The 26,440-nt window shown below is 34.4% G+C and overlaps 1 protein-coding gene across 1 annotated transcript in view; it reads right to left on the bottom strand.

Annotated features, from left to right (window-relative positions):
* Positions 1-26,440, bottom strand: part of KIAA0825 (KIAA0825 ortholog) — a 210,175-nt gene that overhangs the window by 91,299 nt on the left and 92,436 nt on the right. Inside the window, exons 17-18 of the mRNA XM_059834124.1 lie at positions 24,632-24,787; positions 20,506-20,600 (exon numbers count right to left, since the gene is read on the bottom strand). Coding sequence (XP_059690107.1) covers positions 20,506-20,600; positions 24,632-24,787 — 251 coding nt within the window. The remainder of the gene's footprint in view (positions 1-20,505; positions 20,601-24,631; positions 24,788-26,440) is intronic.

Consider the following 26,440-nt stretch of genomic DNA (forward strand, 5'->3'; position numbering starts at 1 on the left):
ATGACACTGAGAGCAGATTGCTGACAACACAGTCCTGTTTAAGGACCTTTTAAACAGGACAGGTTTTAAAAAGTGAAAATAAAAGTTCACGGGGAAAGACAGAGTATTGTGCAAGGCTGAAGTTATTCCAATGAGCCACTGATTTCTACTGATGCATACTGAAAAATCAATAAATTAATTAATGAATCATTTGATAGCATATTAAAAAGATTCTGGATTGTAAGATTTATTAGAAGACCACAGAACTACAGGAGATACCATCCTTAGATGATTAGCCTGTTAGCTACTAACCTAGGTAGAATAGCAGTGGTTTTTTTCAGGACACATTTACATTCAGTTATAATGTTTCAAAACAGGAAAAAAACCCTCAGAAGCGCATTCCAAGTCTGCTTAACCCACATTTGAACTTGGATGTTGCTGCTCATTCTAAGAATAGTTAAAAGTATGCTGAAATGATGAAACAGAAGGGATGGGTATCACAGAAAATTTTTGGAATTAAAAATATATTTCATTGTATGGTATTTTCAGTTCAGTGCAGTTATACCTTCTTAAAACTTACTTTACCCTTTTATGGTAACATCGCTAATTTTCTTAGGGTAAAAAATTGTGTAAGTTACTCAGTTAGCTCAAAATATTTCTCTTAAATCCTGAAAGAGGGTTGAGATCCTCAGTTCAGCAACATATTTTTTCCATGTGATTAAATGCACTAAAGTTACATGCCTGAACTTTAATCCAGAAAATGTATTAACTTGGTATCACCATAATTAAATACACGTTTTAGGTTAACCATCTGCTTAATAGCTTTTTGGAACTGTTGTCTTACTCAAGCCCTGAGCACAGGGGCAACTAAGTTTTTCCTTACTATTTCTTGAACTTTTATCCATATTATAATGTGAATTTATATAAATAGCAATGTAACATTTTAAAATCTTAGTCTTTAAATAGGTCAAGATCCACACAATATATTTAAAATACACTGTACAACAAATATGCATTTTTATCTATACATCAAACATTTACTTCCTTGAAATTTAAAGCCAACAGGAATTTTCATTCGGGTAGACTATGCAACAACCTCTATAGTATATAGGCACGCTTTGCACTCCAGCTGTAGCAGTAAAATTACTGAAACTGTAATTCTCTTAATATTTAAATAATATATTAAAATTTAATTTTCAGCACCTGGAAGAGTCTGTTTGTGTGCCAGCAAATGAGGTAGTTGGGCCTGAAGCTCCTATACATATGGGACTCAAAAACAACCTATCACAAATAATTACTAAGCTAGAGCAGCTGTACTCACCACACTAGTCATTTAAAAATCAGGTCAAAGTTGCCTCAATTCTTTTTCCATTTTCAAGGATTTCTGCAAATCAATTCTACAGTCTTCATCTTTTTGCTTTTTCTACATGTTAAAATTATTTTTATTGTTAATTATTACAAGGCAAATATCAGATAGTTTTAGCTTTCCTGACATTCCAGACATTAAATGGATGTAGGTTTTATGAGATTGTAAAAACATGCAATGTTTGTTTTCCAGTACATCTTTCAAAATTTTAATAGCACTATGAGCAAATACTGTAATATGAAAAGCATTTACTGATACAGCACATACATGCATTACATGCATATACATGTGGTACTACAGCACAAGTCACCACACACACACACAGAAACTATATATACATGCATCTTGTTTAAAAACCAAAATATGTCATCTGGCTCACAAAAAAAAGATGACTTGTATTGTAGGCTTTCATTTGTTTTTATGTTGGCAGTTTTCAGATGGAAAGTAAGTATTTCTTTTAAAAGCATTTTCCAAATTATGTGCTTTCAGACACACTTTGTTTTCAGCCGATTTCAAGGAGTTGCTTTCTAGCAACCACTACCAACTTTATGATCATTTGTGAAGAAAATACCTATGTGCCATCTTTTTTTATCTCGTATCTTTTCAGAATTTTAGAATAGTATAACCTGAAACCACAATTTTCATCACTTACATAGAATTTATAATGTTTGCACTGAATCTGAAAATTTTAAAAAGTTCAAAAAGATTCAGCTAGAAGTCTTTCTATTCATAATTTTAAAATATTCTAACCTGCATTCCTACACATAAAAATAAAAAGGCCCATAATGAAAACCATATATTTTATAATGACATACATAGAAATAAAACACATTAAACTTCAGGGGGAGAGAACCAAGCATTTATACACTATTACCTTCAATCACTTGAATGCAAGTCATTCATACCACCACTATTGCTAACAAGGCATCCAATTTACTAAACAATGAATATTGAAATTACGTTTAAAAGGTACAAATGACTGTCCAAAGAATGACACTGAAAAATATTAAGTAACAGCTCTACCTCAAGATAAGCCTCACAATTAAAGAGTTTTAATGAAGAGAGCCTTCAAAGGCTAAATCAGGAGGCATTGATTAGATTGCCTCTAACTTTGTGTTTTGACACCTTCGTCTTTCATGGCATTATATTGTCTCTGTGCATCTTACAAAGGAAGCATTTTACTAAGCCCACACATGAACAGGAGACAGCAGTGCTTATAAAAGAGACTGTCAAGGGTGTGAGCCAAAATGGGTCTCATTTGGATTTCAAGTGAAGAAAACTCCTAATGCATTTCATTACAATGTATGTGAACCTCTGAAAAGAACGATGGATTGGGATTCTCATCCCTATTAATTTATTGAAATGGATTCAGTTTTTTTCTTCTATATCAAGAGGGACCATGTGTTTCAAGCAAGGTAACAATATTATAGTACCAAATACGCTATGATGCAGTATACCCTTCTGTGAGATAAAGAGGATGCAATTTTCTTGATAATTGGGATTTGAGTTCAGAAATAAATCCTACAATAGCTTGGCAACAAATAAATATTCTTTGTTACTATCAGGTTTAAAGATATGATCAGGAAGCTATGCAACATAGGGATGGATTCAGTTTTTGTTACCACAGCAGGTTTTTACCATTTGAAATCATGCGTGTCCCCCCCGCCACACTGTCATTCAAGTATTGACTTTTTATTTCATTGAGGAATTGCGTGTATGATGTAATTAGGATAACACCTATATAAGTCATATTTTATTAAAAGATAGCATAACGGGATGGAGAAAAGTAAAAACATTTCAAAAAATTGTAATACATTCCAGAACAACTTAGCTCTAGAAAGATGCCATAGCTACCATATCACCAATTATCTTATTCATAGCAAAAAAGTTTATATGAATACTTACTTGTCTTTTTTCCCCTTCAACTTTGATAATAAAACCTATAATCTGCTATTCAAAACCTGTAAATCCTGATTTAACACAAAGAACAGGATACAAATTCCTTACCTATGCTAAATAATTTTACTAATATAACAGTATTAAAAATAAGACATATGTTCTCATTGTTTTTAACACCATTAACCTTTAGAAATGATTGATTGTGCTACACCAATAACATTCAGTGAGTTCAAAGCTCATCTATTTTTTATGGAAATCTTACAACCTGCTAGTTAAATTAAAGGTTAAATATACATAAAGTCTTAGAACAAAACATGAAGTATTCCATATGTATGTAGCTCATAAGCAGAGTACACAAACACACACATATATAAATCTATCTGCATTTAAACACCCGTGACCAAAAAAACCCTTTAACTGTCAAGCAAAGACTTCAAAAGTAGAGTTAAAGAATTTGATATCTGTGGAATATTACACAACTATATCTATTACGTTAGGAACTGCCTATTAAGTTAAGAACTCCACTTACATCACAATTATAAAAGACTAATGTCATTGAATCATAATCGGAGATAAAGGCATGCTTGCTTTCGCACATCAACTCTCAACAAGCATTTTACTTGAAGTTAGAGGAAAGTCCAGGGCCTATTTAACTTGTGTTATTACAATTATCAAATGCATAACTATATCACTAAATTATTTTTCTATGTATAACATGGCGAAGCAGAAATGTATGTTAAGTATACATGTATGCATTCAGTATAAATTCAATTAACATTTTGAACATCTTCAATGTTTGAATAAACATAATTTATATATTTATATGTTGTGTGTATATGTGTTGTATACACATATAACCAAGCAACGGACAAATTAGCAAGAATCATACAAAACAAATTCAAATCCAGTCTTAGCAGTAAAAATTGCACATTTCTACATACAACACAAACACACAGAGACACACATTTATTTTATTTTTTTAGAAATAATCATAATTGAATTAGAATGATGCATGTTCCGTATTTTATCTTGACAGCTTCCGTATACTCAGGCAGAGCCCATTAAACGCAAGCGTACACCAGGTTACTTGTTGAATAATGTATTTCAAGTACTTAAAATTACTAGGGATTTGACTAAGATCTGCACATGAATACATATTTTGGACTTAATTTTCTGCACTGGCATTTCTTCAGCTGAATATGCTTTAAATTCTACAATGAACTCAGTTAATATTAGGCTTTTCCAGGACATAACAAAGGTAATAACACTATCTTTACAATATAAACTTTATGACATTATGAATAAAACTGACAAGTGTAAAATTTGATCCATAAACTAAGTGATACACTTATGTTAATTTACCTTTTAGAAGATATTATGTGTTGCTCAGTTTTTTTGACAGGGCTTCCATTCATACTGAAGACATGTTGAAAAACACTATATTTTCTCTCAATAAGGAAAATCACTTTATCCACTATCACTCTCATTCTGTCTCAATAAAAAATCAATCATCAAATACTTGTTTCCAAGTTCTACTTGTTAAACTGCCAATTTATGCATACTGTTCAATTCAGCTCAAATTCTTTCAAGACTACTTGTTATTCTTTTTAATGTTTTTTTATAGTATTCAACTTTTAAAAGAACAAGGAGAAACTAAAACTATATACATATTATAATAATTTTACTTTTAGAAGTTTGTGATCTGATGAGGTTCAGAACCTTCACTTTTATAAGAAAAAAACAAAACTAAATCTTTTATGTGGTTTTCAAAGTAATGAAGGTCTGATTGATCCCACTGACTAAGGCAATTGCATCGGTTGTCTAAATGGTAGTAACGTCAATGTCAGATATGTGGTTATCTTTTCATCTTGGCCTACTCTCAAATGTAAAAATCAAATGTTTGAAGGACATTTCACTGACCTGTTATGGCCTCTGCAACTCTCACACACAATACTACTATTCCTCATATAAGTGCCACATTTTGGATAAAAAAACACTTCATCAATGATGCCTTTGCGACATCTGGCGGTCCTTATTATACATAAACTTTAGGTTTGTTTCTTTGTTGGGTGCTTTCACTTGTTGTTGGGTACTTTTAGTGTATTATTTTTACTTCATTTATTTATTTATTTGCAAACCTACCAGTATGTAAAACTTTAGTCCAAAAGGCTTTGATACCCCCTAGCGGGGGGACAAAAGCAATCTAGACTGCAAAAACACAACAAGGTCTACCATGAATCCATATGGAGCAAAAGGTCACAAAACTTGAGATGCAGTGACATCATGACAATAAGACACTTTTGAGACAAGAGCTGGCTCATTTTGAATATAAAAAGGACACTGATCAAATTCTCCCACACATTTAAAACTATAGAGAAAAATAAGCATGCAAAGACCTCGATATAGATGCTTAACAGAGGAGAGTTAAGGCAGACCTCTAGTTTTCACAATTATAAGATGCCACTGAGAACTTGACAAGTCTGCTTCAGAAGATATAAAAGCTTTATTTTTATGTTATTACCTGATGCTGAGAAAATGTCATTAAAGAAAAAAACACTCTGTTCACAGGGTGCGCGCTCCCTGTAACACCCCAGCTCTTTTAAAATTAATTCAGTTATCCCAAAGCTTGTTCTACATATTTCAGTCTTATTATTTATCATTTCAATAAACTACGAGAAAAGTATCTTAAGCAACAGAAGAAGTATCTTCCTTTCTTCATCCCTCTTCCTAAGCTATTTCAGTGCAGTAGAAAAAACTTATTCTAATTTCTTTATTACATTAACCGCAGGAATATTTGACATCAACTTTGTGAAACAATGACTTTGCTAATTCTTAGCCCAGTGGGAGGAACTAATACATTGTTTAAACTCTGTTTTTCACTCGTTCTAACAATTAGCATTCCAAAACAATAGATGATACAATAACCAAAAGATTAAATGTATATTACTAAATGTTTTTCTTTAAAATACAGGAAAAAAAAAAGTCAACAGAATATTTTCTTCAGCTGAAAATGAAGCACTTCAAAATATATTCCTTGAGAGATAGGGCATCACTTCTTTACATTCTATTTTGCTGCCTTACGGTAAATATTCACTTAAATACTTTGCTGTTCTGAAACAGTATCTTGTACGGACATAGTTTTGTCCTCATATGAACAGATGTGTAGCATGTGTTACTGACATTCAAGAACAATTTCTAATAAATCATAACAAATCAAACTGAAAAAAATCGTGTCTCAAAACTGCTCTTCAGACTGACTAGATTTAATGGGTAGTCTAATGGTATAGTTCTCTACTGTCTTATTTTACAGAATAAAAGAGTACTGCACCCTCAGAATACCTAGTAGGCCCCCATAAAAGCTATAATTTCTATAGCCTGTATTTTCAGTGTACTCATACGGACAAAACACAGACCGTGTACTGTGGGGCAGGCAAACGGTTGTTTGCAGATCACTGATACGCAACCACAAGACAAACAGATGGCCAAAGAAACACTGCTAATTCCAAGTAGTCTCCTTCTCAAGCCCCAGAACTGCAAACATGCAATCATCTAGTCTAACACGTTGAATTCCATTTATTGTATTGAATTCACAGAGACAACTCATTACATTAAGGATATGAATAAGCTGTTTCAGGATTATGTTTCAGTGTGGAATAAAAAGATTAATCACTCATTAATTCCCATGTAGGAAAATTCTGCATGTGACAGCAAAGAGATTTAAATGAGAAAACTAAATTTGACAAAGTTAAGAAAACACTGTAGAAAATGTCATGAAAAGGCCATCATGAAAAGAAAGAGTTGTCTCCTAATCACTGTAAATGAGACTGTTAACACAAAAGAAGAAAAATACATTTAGGATGGGTAGGAGCTGTAGAGTCAGCAATGTAAAATTCAGGAGTAATAGAAAAATAGAACTGAAAAACAAAGCAGCCATCTCTCCATATTCAACAAACATCTATACATACTCAGAGAAGAAAAAGGGAGACACTCCACCTCACCCCCTGCCCCGATATGAAGGATTCTACAGAATCATAATGGAATCGTTCATATTTTTGGGAGATGGACTACTCACCTATAAGCTACACAGAATAGACTGATTATGTTAAAAAGATGAAGATACAATGATACATCTAACAAATTTCACAAATGGAAAACCATTCTAGTTAAAACTATATGGACAGACTTCTAGAACACACATATGTTTCTAGAGCCATCATATCAAATCCAGATTTACCAAGAATACTGATTACCCAGAAGAATCAGAGCAAGAAGGCAAAGTCAATGAGAATGCTAGTTCGAATGGTTTTAGGTATTTTCATATAAAATGGTCCAATAATATAGTGGTAAATAGTTTGGAAATACAATTTCCACACTTTCAGGGATTATTTTGTGGAAGAATTGGTTGCACAGCAAATAAAAGGAAAAGCTGTTGTTAGTATAATCTAATTAAACACAAGAAGCTGAAGTAAAAATTAAAACAGCTGAGAGCTAAGCAATGGAGATGGTAGTATAATGCAATTCTGCAGGGGGAAAAAATAGATCACTCTTAATTTCAGTAGATGATACATATTAGGTACCATCAAAAGACTGAAGGTCAGAAGACCTTAAACTGAAAATGTAAAAATGTAGCAATTTATCAAGACCAGAGGGAAAACACAGGACTTTCTGAGAATTATAAGAAGAAAATAATTCTTAGAGGTACAAAGAGTAATAATATTGATTTCTTTAGAAATAAGAAATGTTTGGGTTGGTTTTTTTTTAATAAGGCTGAAAAACCACTTGCAAAAACAGTTAAAATAAATTGATGGAATAATTAAAAGATTATGGTATAAGAAGCATAGTTTCTGTAAAGGAAACTCAATCCTCACTGATCTAAATATCAATAAAGTAAACAACAAATTGACAATAGTTATAATTCTAAAAGCATTAGAGCAACTCCTTTATGTTTCTGTAAAATAAACTAAAGCATGGACTTAAGACCTCTGAATCTGTTAATTTTCTACCACAAACGTTTACCAATAATGAAGACACTAAGAAAACTATGAAAGCCTCATCACACAAACCTTGTTCCAGGCCCACTACCTTTCCTGGTGGAAAAGTAATAGAGAAAAGCAGTAGCCTTTGCCAGCTGACTATCACTGAATCTTTCTTGCTCAGAAAGTTACAGCCTGAATCTGGTTAACTCAGATTGGTTAGTATCAAACAATTCTGTTCCGGGCATGATGTTGGAGATTGATCTTTGAGCCTAAGTTCAAAATATCTGAATGTCATAGATCACCTTGATCTATGACAAGTTTGGGTTGAAGTTTAGATAGACAGAGGTCAATGATCTCTTTATGACACACAGAGAACAAGTGTCCAGAGAATTGCTGCTGTATCTGTCACCTACATTCACGCCTTGAGACATTGTTAGGCTGTTTGGAGATATTGGCAAAAGTGAATAGAATTGTTCTCTGTAAGTCTAATACATCCAACTTCGAGAGTGCCTTTAATTTTTCAGTGTCTGATAGTAGTTGTAATTACTCCTTTTCATGGAGATGTGTCATGTTTGGAATCCCATAAAATGTCATTCTGTTATTGCTAATCTTCAAGGCACACATGGAATTTTTTAGGAGGTTATTAGAAAGAGGAGAGGGAGAGATTTGCTGTTGGCACCGGCTATTTATATTTGAAAGACGTGATCATGTGCCTTTTGCTTGTCTTTGCTTAATACAGGTTGATGCTTCAACTAATGTTGAGTAGAGCTGGGGCTGGAGCTCAAAATTGAGCCTGGCCTTAGCCTGAGTCATATGCATGTTTTATTCTGAATAGGGAGCTTCTGCTTGTTTCTCTGAAACCACATTCAGGGGTTGTGGAAGGAAAGAGCTGGTGAACACGTTTCAGCTTGTAGCTATAATATAAAATGATTAGAAAAATGACACTTGCAGCAAGCATCAATTCACTTAATGAACAGAGTCTATGCTTATCAGATGTTCTGTGAAAATCATGAAAGCCCCTTGGTCTCTAGATGAGTTTAAGGTGCTGACTATGACCTAATGAAAGTAATAAATAACCTGTGCCCAGCCTACTGGAGAACTACCTTTCCCTCTGTGAATTGCAGTTGCCTCAGTGCACCAGAGACATGCCGGAGAAGAATATCTTTTCTCATATTTTCAAAAAAAGAAAAAAGGAATTAAGGAACATCTACCATGTTAGCTTAATTTTTGTATATGGGGCAATCACAGCATCTGATGATCAGCATGCAAAGAGTCAACAAGGTACCAAAGATCTTTAATCCCACATTGCTATATTAATGTAAAGACAGCTCACATTTGAAACTGTGGCTTATCTCTTTTGAAACAGAATGCCTGTAAGGTCACTGTCACATCTTTCTTCTCCAAATTAATGTATTTACTGTTCAAATACTGTTCTTTTTTATTGGCAAAATTCTGAAAATATTGTATCAAAATCTGTTGCGCAACAACCATTTTTCCACTGAGCTATGCAAGAGAACACCCAATTGTCTATGCATTTACTTTGAAACTAGTAAGTACATTAAATGGTATTTCCATAGCATGATCTGTCACTCCATATGAAGCAATAAATAATGTTATATTGAAAATATGAGAGAAATGAAAGATAAATTTACTTTTTAAGAAGAGCTACTACTTAACATTTTTAAAGATTTCTTTTGTACTTGAAAGACAATAAGAAAGCCTTTGATTTTCTATATACCATTTACAGAGGTTTAACTATATATCACATAAATGCTTTCAGTTTTTATCCAAATGTGCTGTTAAATTACCCATGTAATTATCCCAAGAGAAATCATTATACTTTTTTATTGTTAATTTCATTAACACTTTAGTGGGAAGAGTTTGGTTGTATTTAAATTCAGCTGTCACAGTCTTTATTAGTACAATTAAAGGGATCATTTCTATATTATTCTAGAGGGTGGTTTTTTTGCGGGGGAGTTTAATTACGGAGTTAAAGCAACAATAGAAAGTTAATGGGCAAAAATATAGGCAATAAACTATGGTCAAACTTGAAACAAAATACAGTTCTTGTTGATCCCAATAGTAAAATATGTTTTAAAATACACTGCCATTAAAATGAAATTACAACAGTCCTTTCTAAAATGGGTGACATGACAGGACAGCTGTATATACTTTAACAAGCCCTCCAATAAGAAGCAGTAGCACTACATTGAGTAATCAGATAAGATCTGTTACAGATATATCTTAAAGACAGGTATATTCAAATATCTGCTTACAGAGCCTTGTAAAGGCAAAGCAGATATTGCTTTTGATATACCAGTAGTATAATACCTTATTACTTCATCAATAAATACAGCACCATCGCTTCCTTGCCTTTTGCGTGCATTACAGTGTTGCTGAGCCAGCAGGCATTATACTTATATACAGTTCCACTGATTTAAATTGAATAAGACCAAAATAACTTTGCAACTGGCAATCCAGGCATAAAAAAAGTAGAGAATATGGATTGCAAATTAAAATTAATTTCTAGATATGCAGTTCAAAATTAAGACAGATGCACTAAGGAGGGAAACAGAAGATCAGACTACTTCTATAAAGAAATTTCTCATCCCAGATGAAGGTGGGACACTGCTCTCATTGCTTCAGATTTTAAAGAAGAATTTTTATTATCTTGAGCATCCATATTTGGAAAAAGATGAGAATTAGGGAGACCAAGAAATTAGCAAATACAAAAATCCAAACAAATTCATATTCATTGCTCTTTGACAGAGTAAAATTAATTTTTTGTCTACAGGGAGTATATCAATTTAAGGATAATCTGGGGGAAAAAAATTAATGGGGAGGTGTAAGACCTCTGACTAGACTCTCCTTCATTCCAGGGGATCCACAGAGTTTAAGGAAGAATGATATGGAAAAATTGTATGGAGATTTCATTCTTTGGCTGCTTATTATGGGTTTTTCCCATCAGTGCAGGTGAAAAATCCAGTGCAGGTTGATTAAATAATAAAACCTTCTAAATCATTTCACTTCAAACATTTTATGACTTTCTGTCTACACTGCAGCACTACAGCATAGCTGAATCTTTGTTACAGATAATTTTTGTACTAGAGGAAAGGACTGGAAAATCATGAAGAAAATGGCCATTCATTTACATGCAGAAAATCCCGGTATTAAATTTTTCTGTTAAAGCTTTTGTGCACATTTAATGTGTACAAAAATTTGTAATATTAAAACTATTTACACTTATCATTGCAATCAAAACTGTGTTCCCATTTAAATGAACTTGTTATTGTATTAAAATGAGCAAAAGATGAAAACAGTATCATGCTTTTCTTTTGTTTTTTTAAACTGAATAGTATTCCTGGGAAAACAAACAAATACAGTTGTTTTAAAAAAAATCCATAATAAAAACATTCCAGGGTTGTGTTTTGCAACTAAAATGGAAAGACAAAAGTTTAAGATTGTTTATAGATGTGTCTAGTTTAACAGTTTCATGTGTTGGATGTGACTTTCACAGTCTGTTGGCAGTCTGCAGGAAAGCCATCACACCTGTGACTTGGTTGTTGATTAATGAGTCTTTCAATTCATCGCTGCCATCTGAAGAAGGGCCGTGGCCTTTCTAAGCTTCACTGGTTTATTCGCCTTCAACTGTAGTCCTACCAAGGTATCTTCCATAAAGAAAATCACACCTGGTTAAGGCTAATGAAAACCTCAATATGTCATTTTCTAGACAAGTCAAAAAGCATGTAAAACTAGACAAAAGATGTATTCAAGCAACATGAATGCAGTTTTGTCATAACCTGTCAATCTAAAGACTAACATAAAAAAAGCTTTCTTCAATGACATTTTCCAGTGTCAACTATTAGAATGACAATTCTGAATTCCCTCTTTGCTACATGATGCAGGATGCATAATGGTTTCCCACTCTTCACAAAGACTAAATTTTGTTGTTAGATTGCAGAAAGAAGTTTACAGGGGGAAAAAAGCAACAAACAGAACAGTTTTTCTGGGCCATATTATCAGTCAGCATCAGAAACCCCCAAATCACAGTGTCAATGCAGTTTTAAACTGACTACTCGCATCACAGAACCTATTAAGGGCACATGTGAAACTGCCCAACTCTGCTGTATCTTCAAAACTGTACCATGATTGCAAAACTTTCAAGGGCATTTTGACTTTCACAGCTGAGCCTGGGGAAGCGGCAATAAGATCTTTGGGACTTACCAACCTTTCTTAAGCAATTAGCTGTTGGATCAGGGTGAGCCAGGCAGGACAGAGGAAGTTCATCCAGAAAATCCACGTGAGAAAAGCAATAACCTGTGGGAAAGCTGTAGCTCTGAGAGAGAGCGGTTACAGCTACAAAGGTCTGTAACCTGCACAAGAGCAGCCACCCGTCCTTACTCCTTGCTTTGTGGTAGCAACAGCAATGTTCCAAGGTAAAGAGAAAGCATATAGTTGTTCCCCATCTCCTTCAGAGGAAAACTAACGGGCCTACCACTTTCTAAGACAACTGCAATGTAGTTCAAATTAGCTAAGCAATTAAGTATAACTAAAGCTGAGCCACCTCCCCTTTGTTGCCACCTAGGACTGTACACATCAACAGTTCCTACAGATCAAATACTATATGGTAGCCTTTCTATCTTAAAATTTAGTCAAAAGAGCTAGGTTCTAATCTTGGCTTTGCTACAGACTATTTTTTGCAATGTGGGAGAAACCTTAAAGGTGACTGCAGGACCAGATTTTCCATCTCTCTAACTTTGATATTGATATTTCCCCCCTCTACCTTAAAGGGGATTTGCATGTCTCAGCTCATTACAGCTTGCAAAAAAAATTGAGATCCCTGTATGGAAATTGAATTACTCTGCATTACTAGCACTTTGCTGAAAATTCCTTATCTACAAGAAGGATAAAGAAGAAACAACAGGTTGGTGGGCAAAACAGACTTTTAGCTTGTTGGCTTGTGTCTTGTAGCCTCTTCCTTCGTAGGTGTAGCAAGAAAGCCTATAGATGAGATGAGTAGCTAAGCCAGAGTGTACAGTTAGGGTAGTCAGTACTCTGCATGCATAAATACAAATTTAGAGCTTCTGTACACACTTATGGTCACTATATATCTATTAAGAATAAAAACTTGGATCAGTAAGGCTCAGAAAGACGAAGAAGAAAAGAACAGATAAGAATCCTTAGTGAGCAACAGGATGTGAGACAGTCAAAAGCAAGGCAAAATATTTGCAGATGAAAGGAAGTATCTACTTTTAAGGCAAGTCAGACAGGTCATGGGATGCCAATCACCAGGTTAATTAGATAGTGACATAAAATGTCGAAGTGTCACACTTCCAAATAATGATTTGTGGTTGTAGTATACAAAAATACCTAGTTCTGAAGAAATGATACATACTTTTAAAGAAACCAGTGAAATGGGAATCCTAACAATAAATGCATATATGCATTATTAACACTAATACTTTGCATTTACTTAGCATTTTTTCCATTAAAACATATCGAAGGACATAAAAATGTGGACAAATATTACCTAATTTTAAATGGGGAAATGAAGATACAGTGAGACCTTATTAGAAGAACAGGGTTTAGCTCACAGGCCTACGCTCTAGCCCATAACCCATGCTTTAGACACTTTTGAATGCAAAACATGTATCGCCAGTACTGTTTGTTGGGGGTTTTTTCCCCACTTTTTCTAGAGGCCAGGTCTGAGCAATAGAAATAGCATCAAATTAGAATGAAACCTTATTTAAGCAATTTTATAGTTGTTACTTCAAAGAGACCTGATAAGTACATACTTCCATATCCTACGTAGGCAAAGGCCTCATGATAAAGGACTTCTAAGTATTAAAAAGGAGCTTACATTAACTAAGGTTAACTGGGATATGGCAGTGCCTATTTAGCATCTTCTGTTGGAGAATGTTCTTGGAGAATATTGTTTTATTCATAGGATTCATCAACATGTCTGCAGGAGAGAGAGACTGCTAACAACCAGAAAAGTCTAAAGTGTACTGCATATGGGAAGTCTCACCGTTAGCCTCACTTACTTGTGAAATTCATGTTACAACTGTATGCATAATAGTGGGTGGAGTGGCATTCAAAAAGTACGTAATACAGGGTATCGTCTTCCCTCTTGCTTGCCGATCTACATTCTGCCACCAATGCTTTAAAACTGCCAGGCAGGGAACTAAGCCTATTTCTGACAGATCCTTTAAGGTCAGAGTACAGTTTCATTAGCTATGTCAGAAGAGGATAAGCAGATGGAGGATAATCCTTATGTTGACAGATGTGACATATACCTCGTTATTGACCAACTCATTTATGGAAAAGGGTCCTTGCTTATCCAGGAAGGTCAAAATCAGATTTTCCTCAAAATCCCAGTGGCTTTTTTTTGGTACATCCAGCACTAGGGTCTAAACCTGACTCTGTGATCAACCAAGAGACATGTAATAATGGATTAATACCTTCCACCTGCTTCTTTTGATACAGGAACAATGGGATACTGTCTTTCATAGCCTTCCATGCACTTTAGAAAGCTTGTTCTCACATGCATTATAAGGGCATCCATTATCATCTCACCAAGCAGGTGGTGATTACTGCAGTATTAATGGCATCCCAGTTCTTCACCAAAACATCATTAATAGTTGACTTGTAGCTGTAACAACAATATGGATTTCCAATATCCAGCAATTTGGATACAAAAGGTCTAGGAGCATCTGCAATTTAGAAGGACTGACTAATACATCCAAAAGTACACTAGACATAACACTGGCATCCTCCGCCATGCAGCAATGGTCTCTGTCTTGGCATTGTGCCAGTAACAGCTTTTCCACCATTTCCTTCTTCTATGAAGAAAATTTTTAGAGAACTTTCTACTTTTTCATATCCTTCGTATTTTCACTCAGACTTGGGCATTTGTAGAATTGCATTAAAAAATCTTTCACATACAACAAAGCACATGCAGTTTGCTGACATTCTTTTCAATTTCAAAACTACATAATACATTTTTCCATGTGTTGATAAACTGGATTTTAAAAGAGCATTTTCTGGATATCTAGATAATCAACAACACAATGAATATAAACATTTTCTATAAATAGTTCACCATATGGCTACCATTCTCAACAGATGGTGTCTGTGTATCCACTAGAATATACAAGAGCTATGCAGATTTTGCCCTGCAATCATTCAAAATTCTAAACAAGAATTTTTGACTTAATTTCAGTTTTATTAAGCTTAATCAATGGCAAAACATATAATTTTATCACCTAACTCTAGCATGGGGAACAAATGCCACAACTATATTAACAAATTTATTTGCCAAAGGAAAGTAGACAGTTCTCACCCATCACAGTCAAAAGGATTTCAAAAAAGAGAGACAATAGGTACAAGATCAGCTTCCAAAGCATAAAGGGATCTTCTTAAACTTAGGGCAGCACCCTGCTGCCAAGGATAGTCTTTACCTTCCTAAAAAGCAGTTCCACTTGCAAATAGCCCAGTAGTTTGTCAGACAGAATGCAGTCTGGACTATGTTGAGAAAAATTCTGGAGTCCAAAGAATGTGAGAGTTTGTGTATATTTTGCAGTAAATGTTACTAGAAAGCCTACATATTTTTTCCAGTCTTAGTAGAAAATAAATTTATGAATTTTTTACAGTTTCCTTAAAGCCAATACATAAACAATTCCAGGTTTTCTACTCTGCTTTGAGAAGCTGCTGGGCAGTTGAGAATATTTATCAAAGGAACACATGACTGGAAGTAAACCACTTGGTCTATCCTATTTCAACTTAAAACTACTTAATCTCATACAACTGTGCAAACACTTTCTGGAAAACTCTTCTTGAGCTACACGGGTTTATCTTTTGGAAATCATCTTCTAATTTCCAGTCTAGACCTTTTTCATGGCAGTTCTTATCCACTTGAACAAATACTGGTTTTAACTTTTATAACTTTTCTAACTGGGTACTGTTTCTCACCTCCTGTATTTATGGTAAACCAACATATTCCCCTCTCAGTTATTAAGTTGTTATGCTTCCTGTTCTTAAGATCTTGTACCTGACTCTCATTGGCTTTGCCAGTCATGAGTTCTTCTCTGTCTGTTCCTGTAGCTCCCAGAGCGCTCCTGCTCATACGCACACCCCCACACTGTTTCAGCCAAATCACTACTTACTGCCCTGCACTGGCACCAGTGCTCTGTGAAACCTCCCTGAGCGCTGAGGAGGGAACCCCAACTGCTCCTCCCCAGAACAGCAAATTACTGCAATATTGGAGAATGGCTTCACGTGTTACAAAAACATCTCGGTTGTTTCTCATAATTACAGTGAGTGGAATGTAGTTATTCTCTATAGTAATGTATTCAACACACCTGAAAGTCCTGTAGAACTGCAGATGGAATGTACCTCTCAAAACCCAGCAAAATATTAATATCGTATAACTATGTACAAGTTGCTGAGATACTTCTCTGAAAATAAATGATCAGAAAGTATTTAACTTATATATCAGTATAAGTACATAAACAAGAAGGGTACTGTGCTTTGGGTTTGTGCCTGAGTGTTGACAACACACCAGCTTTCTGGCTACTGCTGAGCAGTGCTTGCACAGTGCCAAGGCCTTTTCTTTTTCCCACTCTACGCCCCCAGCAAGTGCGCTGGGTATATGCAAGAAGCTGGGAGGGGACACAGTCAGGACAGCTGACCCAAAACGATCACAGGGATATTCCATTCCAAACACCGTGCTCAGCAATAAAAGCTGAAGAAAGGAGGAGGACGGGGGGATGTTCAGGGTTATGGTGTTTCCTTGCCAAGTGACCACTACACGTGATGAAGCCCTGCTTTCCAGGAAGCGGCTGGACATCTGCCTGATGATGGGAAGTAGTGAATGAATTCCTTATTTTGCTTTGCTTGCACGCACAGCTTTCTTCACTTACTAAACTGTCTTTATCTCGATCCATGAGTATTCTCACCTTTGCTTTTTCAGTTCTCTCCCCCATCCCATTGCGGGGGGAGTGAGCAACCAGTAGTATGGACACTTTGCTGCTAGCTGGGGTCAACTCACCACTGTCACTAAAGTATTTTCAAATGTGATCATATGCACAGAGATAGTGGCCAGACACTTAAGAAGAGATCACAGTTGATACAATAAACTGCAGAAACAGTTTCAACATGCTGATTTAGCCAGACAATAATTTTTCCTTTATGAGCAGTACAGTGATTAAAAGTTCAAATACATGTGAAGTAAACAATAACTAAAAGCACATGGTCTTACTGTCTTAATATATGTATTAGAAGTAAGGAACTCCCATTTAGTACCGAAATATCTAAGGATGTTCAAGTGAGTGCCAAGATTCGAAAAAGCAGCATGTATCCATGTAAGTATGCAGGACATTTTTTAAAACTTGGGTAATTCAAGTACTACAAATTAACTGAATGTTAATGGTCTTATTATTAAAAGATATTATTTCAAGTATAATTGAAAAGTATGTTTTAACTTTTATTCTTGCAGCTTCTTTGTAACAACCTATATGTAAAAAAAATGAATCAGCAGTAAAACCAGAAAGGGAAAGAATCCATCTATATACACCTTTTCTTTCTGTAATGAAAACTTCTTTACGGTTTCTAAACTGTAAATAGGGATAAACATTAAGTTTTCTATGTTACTGCTTACTGCTCAACTTTAATAAGTATTCTATACTTGATAACCTTGAAATAAAATATCATTAACCATCCTTCATTTGAAAAATTTCCTAAACACTTTTACTTTGAGGATCATAGGAATATGTGCATTAGATTCACACACTCATGTGGAGCCAACAATGAGTAGTACACAACAATTCATTCCCTTTTTAACCAGTCCTAAAAGCCTTTTACTTTCCCCTAACCACCAACCAATTAATTTGCCTACCACTTGCTGGCTCTGGGACAATGCTCCCATAACCCCCTCCCACCTAACTCCATCATTAACTAGGTTAGGGGAGCATTTCCCTTGTAAATGAGTCCCCTAAGCATTTTTACTTTTTTCCCACTGAAGAGAGAGCAGAGCATACTTATTTTACTTCATATGCAATAGACAGTATTTCTCTTTAAATATTAAAAAAAGGAAGTAGACCCCAGTATCACTGTGGACAGGTAAAAATATTTTTGCCTGCACAGAAGTAACTGATAAGGGAAAGCTTTAGCATGTGTTAAAGAAAGGATTAATTAAAGTATTATAGCACTACACTTTATGAACTGATGGTTCTGACTCTTTTCAAGTAGTGCCCTTAGTTTTGCTTAAGTCATCTCAGGAAGCAAATAGAAACAGAATGGATCAATCATGAACAGTAGGTCAAAATAATCACACACCCATTCAGCTTGAACCTTAACTCCTGAGCACAAGTAAGGCTAAGGTTTATGCAATTTTAGGAAGGAGAATGAAGAATCATGTAAAGATAGAGCTCACTTGAATCACTGAAAAGCTTACTTGAGTAGCCATGAGACCAACTAGAATTGGCCTAGCCCGTTGGAAAACATGAGCAGACATGCTTTAGCTATGCTAAATATTAAGTCACATAAAGACAAGCTGTGTTGGAGATGTTGGTCACTATGGCAGATATTGGATTAGCAATTCTACTTAATGATCACAATGGGTTTAAATGATCTGTCGGTCTGTAAAGTAGAGTGGTTTAAATAATAAATCCATGAGCTAATCATTAATGGCTTGCATAATGTCACTTCTAGATGAGAATTTCCATATCATGTAGAAGGGCAATGAATGGAGACATTTTCAAATTAGGAAGGATGACAACAATTACGGCACTTATCAAATAAAAAAAAAAGATGCAACAATAGATGATATGACAAAGGCGTGAAATACAGCGAAGGACAGAGGAGGCATATACATGACTTCTTTCTAAACTCTATAAAGAGATCAAAAGAAAAATGAAATTTGTTTCAAGATATCAGAGAAGATGAAATGTCCACAGAAAATGTTCCCTCTGCAAATCACAGCAGTCCTCTCTGCTCCCTTTGGCTCATATTGATGACATCAACATGAAGGGAAGTTCAAGAACCAGCTTGAGTCTAAGACTTTCTATTAGAATCTCTTTTAAAAGGGCAAACTACTTAATTTTTAATGAAGGACAAGTGTTAGCAATCAGCAGGAGAACTATCAAAGAAAAAAGTTAGTACTGAATTGTTCTGCCATTTAACATAAAAATGACACTACTGGTACAGACCAAAAAGTCCATGAAGTCCCATATTCTGTCTGGTAGTGAGTAACAGAGGACATCAAGAGGAGAATTGAAGGGCACATTTTCACCAGCATAATTTTTTGTGCAATTGCATTAAGATTTTGGAAAATAATAATTTGGATGGTGAAAAAACTAATCATAGCAAAATTAAGAAAGAAGACTAGAAATAGACTGTACAAATATTTTATATATGAAATGAAGAAAGAATTAAATATTTTAGACTAACTGATAGCAATACATTGAGAAAAAGGCATAAAAAACATAAAACATTTTTGACATGCAAATTCACACACTTTTGAAATTGTCAATTTAATTTCTAAATAGAGAAACAGTTCAGTTTAAAAGATGAATGATATGACCATATTAGATATCAACAGGAGGATTCAGAATTAAGAAGGGACTGCTAAACTTCTTAGTTTGCAACATGTAAGTTTTCCAGTTTTCACAAGGATGTAAGTGGCAAATATTTTAGAAAAATACCCATTTTTTCTACCTATAATTTTCTGAATTTAACAAATTGCTATTTTTGAATTTAAAAGTATCAATTCTGCATTAAATATATCTGCTTATCAATTAAGCAGTTAAATTTTACAAGTAAAAAAAGTATTAAAATATTAAAATAAGTTTCATTAGTTAAAAACTACTAAGGAAACACTTTCTATTTCTAGCTACACTTGTCATGCCCCCAACTGAATTTAAGATACATTGCAACTTGAGTAAATAAATATCCCCTATGTTCTATGCTATAAGCTGAAATCTCCCTGAGCAGTACAGGTTTGCAAAAGTTACTCCTTTCTTTTTCAAGCACTATTAAAGGGCAACATCAACATATATTCAGGTCTTAGACAGAAAGACTGTATTAGGTTCCTCAGAATAGAAATTTAAAACTATCTTTGTATGGATCAAATACACAAGACAATAAGTATCTCCATTTTAAAATTGCATATTTAAAATAAATGTATAATTTATTTTATAAATTTCACCAGTAAAATCTTTGTGTATTGACTACTACAAAGTAAAAAAGACAACAGGGAAGTGCAATTATTTGCCAAAATCCCATTACCTGTGTGCCAGCAGCACCCTGAAGGTCATCTGATTCCGTCCCAAATAACTTGGCAGCAAGTTTGACCAATCCCAGTTCCATTCAGTAATGGTTGACTGTTGATACATGGCAAGAAGCTATTGTTAGTTATTAATCAGTGTTAATATGATCAGTAAATTAAAGCTCCAGCTGTGATATACTAACCAAGAAGGAGGGGGGTCTAGAACAAGGACTTAGACAGATGATATCAATCATGTCCACAGAAGAAGGTTTTTATTCCAATAAGACAGCAATTAATTTATAAATTCATTTGGGGATGTAGCCATTATTTATAAAAAGATAAATCAATTATTTTAACCGTTATTATTCCAACTGTTAATGGCATTCTGCCCAACCACTTTGTCTGAGAGCTTGACTCTTTGTTTGAAAAGCAAAATAATTGGCAACTTTTTATGTAACAGCAATTTCCATTTTCTGCTGTCAGCAAAAAGTTTGTCATGAAGAACTTGGTATAGCTAGAATTCAAGATGTAACCTGTATCATAATTAGAGTGATGGTTTACTTGTGTATTTTTTTGTAAGGCACACCAGTCACCAGATGGTTATTATGAACAGCAGTAAGTCTAGACAATACAAACAAATGTAACTCCATAATGCTTATTTAATAAGTAAAAGCAATCTACAATAATGGTGGGCAGACAAAAGACCACACACAACATTTTTATGTTTACAAAACAGTAACTCTTGTTGCGTAATATTAATTTTCTTTGTCAGTAATGGTCAAGTAGTGACTACAGTTCAACATTCTTGGGAGGAAATAATTAAAAAATTATTGTTGTAACACTACAATAGCACTGAGTAGGTTAAAAAAAAAAAAAGATGAAGGAAGTCAAAACAATGGAAATAGACCTAAATAAGAAGTGTAAAGTGTATCTTGCAGTGCATCTTTTTCTTCTTACAGACAGCACTTGGTTCTTCTGGGAGAGCAGAATCAGTGCAATCCCTCCCCTTGCTTCCATCTTTATTTTATTCCCTTTCTTCTTTTAATTTAATTTTCTTCCTAACCCTCATCTTTAGCATGAACTTAAAAGTAACATAGAAAAATAAAGATGGAATACAGAGTAAGAAAGGGAGACAAGGGTAGCTAAAGAAAAAATAATATAGTGTGAAACTGGAAAGTGAATGAAGAAGTAACAGTGAACATCTGATAAAGAAGAAATAAGGGAAAAAGAGTCAACTGACAGAACAGTGGGAGTAGAAGAACACAGGGGAGAAAACAGGCAACTGTTCTATACTCTACACTGAATTAAAAATAGATAAATAAACACAGAGGAAGCACTTGTAAAATCAAGAGGGATAAAAAGGAGAAGCTGAACAGCCAGTAGCAACAGTCATAAAAACAAACTGGGAAATTTATAAGTATACCAGATAAAAATTCAGTCCACCAGACTGATCAGTTCTATGAAAAAATAAAGGATCAGTTTGAAAAAAAGTCACATCAGGAAAGGAAAATAATTTATTTGTAGCATTTTTCCTTGTTGAGACTGTTGAAGAGTTGCATAGCCTAGACTTAATCTTATCAGACAATAGAGGAGCAGCAGCACTGGCAGAGATTGAGGTGTCAGGACAAATTGATAAAATCAAGAGCAACAAGTTACTAGGACCAGATGGTGATTATTCAAGATTTTTACAGGAATGTAAGAATGAAGTGGCTGAATTGTTAACAGAAATGACACACTTCCTAGACTCAGCTACTGAACTAGAGGGCTGGAAGGTAAGAAATTTACATATCATTAATAAAAATGCTAAAGTTGATCTCAAAATAGCGCTCCAGTGGCCTTTGTTTCAGGAGCAGTAAAATTCATAGAAATTATGATTAAGTATCTTGCTAAATTTGACATGATAGGGACAAATTACCAAAACTTCAGAAGAGAAAAGTCAACCACCCTAATGTACTGCAATTTTTACATACACCAACAAACAATACATGGAATGTTTACTACAAATTATCTTTCAGAAAGCTTTTGAAATAATTTATTTTAAGAAATCCTCTACTGAGTAAGTTAAGAGCATGTCTACACGGCATAGTGTAGACATGCTCTTATATTGTTATATATTATATTATTATCTATTGTAATATGCTATACAGCATAGTGTAACACAAACATTCTCTGTTTAGAGCTGAACCGTATCTCTGGACTCACAAGCAGTATTCCCTTGCCTACTCCAGTTGGCCCTTCTGAGAGAAAAGTTTTAAAAAGCAATACATAATTAACTCATTGACAAAATACGTTGTGAAACCAGTAGCTTGTTGGGACTTAGAATTTATAAAAGGCTAAAATGTTAGTCGATGTATTAAAACCACATCTAGTTACAATAGATTTAAAGAAAATCAAGAAATTAATCATGGTTTATAAACTCCTAAGCTTCAAGGCAGTTGCCAACCAGTAAGAAATTAATGTAAGAAGAAATATATCCTTTGAGAAGAATAATTGTTCGTAGACAGCTCTCTGGCATCTTCTACATGCACTGATAATAGTATTCACAGGAAACTAGACACTGAGCTATACTGACCACTATTTTATAAACAGACAGTCCCACACCACTAAATAAATGTGCAATTTTATGGTAAAAGGAACTAAATTATTTAATATTATTATTAAGCTCAGGAAGTAAGTAAGTCTGTCATTGTCAACAACAGGGATGGCACATGGTACTTTAAGGTCCATGATCTACTCTTTTTTTCTTTTAATTTTAAGATACTTTTCCATATTCAGGTAATAGAATTTATGCCAAAAGTTTACAAAATTCAAAGCAATTTAATATGAACTATCCCTTGTCATCTGTTGATTAACAGAGCACTGCAAACCTGTCATGTAGCAGAAGAATTCTGCCCTGAGTTGTCACTGCTTGAAGGTCTTATTCTACCACATTATTAATGAATTGAGAATTGAGGCATGGTAAACTATTTTCTGCATTTCAAATTGGAGTAAGTGATTCTGTAGCCCCTTAAATTCTACCAATTTAAGGCATAGATAAAGGGGCTAGTGGAAGAAAAAAAAGGTACTTTTAAAGCATGTTCCTCTGGAGTGAGAAGCCTTGTGAAATTTGTATTAATCTCCTTTTTCAGTACATTAACACTTTTATTGCAACATGACAATGATTAAGCATTCATTAAACAAGTAAGGAAAAGAAACACAAACCAAAAAAACCAAACCAACAGCAATATACCTGGTGAAATAGTCCAAAGTGCTCAAAACTGGAAAAGATTACACTATTTAAAAGCAGAGTTACACTGAAAAAGGATGTCTTTCTACCACAAGTCTGTAAAGTGAATTTCATGCCACTGTAATACAATTTCTTTTTAAAATATTTGAAATTGAGGAGTAGAATCAAAACTGTTGATGATGGATTACAAAGACTTGAGAAACGATGGTGTAAGATTTTTTAAGTGTCCAAGTGCTATCAGAAACCACATGCCGTTTCCTGTAATGAATTGGTCATGTGGTGCTCTGGCAGAAATTTAGTCAACTAGATCTATTTTCCTTAACTGTTACACTACCAGGAAACTAACTTCTATAAGTAAATTATAATCCTTTACATATCACTAATATGGCTTAATGAAAAACAGATAAATGGATGCTTTCATTTTTTTGTGGTTTTTCCCCTGCTTAGTCTCACTGTTCTGTTAAATCTCTGTATTTCCAAAGCATCCTTTACTTTACTGTCCAACATTTCTGTGAAAGACTCATCAGGAAGATTCTAAATGTGCACTTGGAGTTTTGCCATGATTTTTCAAAGGACTAGGACTAGCCTTATATACCGTTACACAGATGTAATAAATGTCACTGCTCATAATGGGCTTTCCTTCACTATGCTGAACTAAAACAGAAAATCTAAGTAAATGCAAATTGCTCTTACATGCAATAATTCTGATAAAAGGACAATAATGGCTTTTTGAACATCATGCTATTGTAGAGGGTGCCCTCATTAGATTCCTGAGTAATAATATTCCTTTGCACTTCATCAAATGTGAATGCATGTAATTAATTCTGCTTTCATAATTTCAGTCTCTGTCATTATCATGATCATAATAAGATCGACAAGTAAAAATTATACTATAACCAAAGTTTCAGATTTTCACAAACCTGATTGAACACTTTTGCACAAGATTGTCTGTACACCTTGAAAGGGTTGAAGACAGGCTGCTCTTCTCTGCCCTTCAGTGTCAAAGGCAGGCATTGACTGGAGGTAACACCATCTTCAGAAGAGTTCTCACAAGACAGCTGCTCTTTCAAATATTCCTTTTAAGAGAAAAAACATCCACAAAACAGTATATGCCATCTAGCTTTTTATTGCCTAAATTTCAAGCATAACTTTACAGTGCGCTTGATAGAAGTTCCTTATATTAAAGAAGAGAATAAGTAATGTTTTACAAAATAGAAACCTTTTTAAGAGTAATACCATTTTACAACAAACAATAAATAACCTCCATGAACATCCATACACTTGAAGCAAATCAGAATAATCTAAGCTATTGTTTTGAAATTGTCATCAAATTGTGTGTATCAGTTCTCATTTAATATATGTATGTTAGGTATATGTGGAAGTGAAAAACAAACGTTTTCTATGAGCTGTTCTAAGGGATGATAGCTATTATATGATTTATTTTACATTATAAAGTACACACGAATATTTAAAGTTATTTCTGGACAGCATTAAATACTTACTACATGACTATAAATTAATTGTTTGATGAACATGTTCAAACCAGTTGCTTAAACACAGGAAATAACTTTGAAGAGTGGGAGAATATTTATTTTTAATTGTTTAAGCATTCAAAGACTAGAAGTAATTTATGATTTACATGGCAATTTTAGAAACTATAACGTAACAGACGCATGATTATTTTGGCCACAATCTTTTCTGTTTTCACTTCTTAAAGTACTATGTAAATAAATCATCATTGCATGCCAATAAAGTGTTTTGATTAAATAGAACCATTTTACAAAGAGCTAGATAATGAAACACTTACAGATCTATTTCCTGGAAGGACTACTGTGATTAAACAGTTTATTGTTATTAAAATGAAGTCCATAATGATAGGATTGCTGTAACATTGAGCAAGTACTCAAGGTGAGTCTTCTTTAAGATGGGTGGATGCAAATGCTCCTCTTACTTTGCAGTACCACTGAGATGATAAAAATTTTCAAACACGGGTGAGGGAACATGTAAACTACCTGCCAAGGCACCCTGTGCTCCTCAGTGGGTCTTTCTAAAACAATAATTTCATCATCGGTTTCAACTGATCCAACTGTGGTCTGGCCTGAAAGGCACAAGTTCCCTCCCAATCCACATAGACTGTAGCTGTTTCTCCCTTGTGTTGGCACTAGCATATGTTGTGAAATCAGCCAGAAAAAAGGAAGGTTTCAGCCAGATAAACAAGCCACACGATTTCTCGTACTAGTACAAAGGGGGACCTCGGAGTGGGAAAGCACAAGGGCAAGAGAAAGAGCAGGACTGTCTCTCTCTGCTGGTTGCAGCCAATTGTCAGGACTGCTTAAGACAATCATGAAATCATCTAAGTGTATTTAAAAAAAAAAAAAGTAGTCAGAGCTTTTTTGTAAGACAACAGTGTAATCCAGCTGTGAAAACACACCCTAAGTCTCTTACCTATTTTTTCTCAGGCTACAAAAATGTCAGGTTTTTTTTCCCATTCATTCATGACTTCATGCCATAACAAAGATTTTGAAGTCCTGGTGAAGGGGGTTATTTAAAAGCTATTTCTATACATTTAACAGTTTTTCGTAAATGTACTGCCTTCCATGCAGACATTTTCACAAAATCTGCAGACAGCTCTAAAGCAACCCAGCCCTCTGGGAATCAGAAAACCAGCAGAAGCAGATTCTGTTGTTTTTTCAGTAGAGGTATTGGAAATCACTGTCCATGCTTGCTAG

This window comes from Gavia stellata, chromosome Z, assembly GCF_030936135.1.
Source record: "Gavia stellata isolate bGavSte3 chromosome Z, bGavSte3.hap2, whole genome shotgun sequence".
NCBI lineage: Eukaryota > Metazoa > Chordata > Aves > Gaviiformes > Gaviidae > Gavia > Gavia stellata.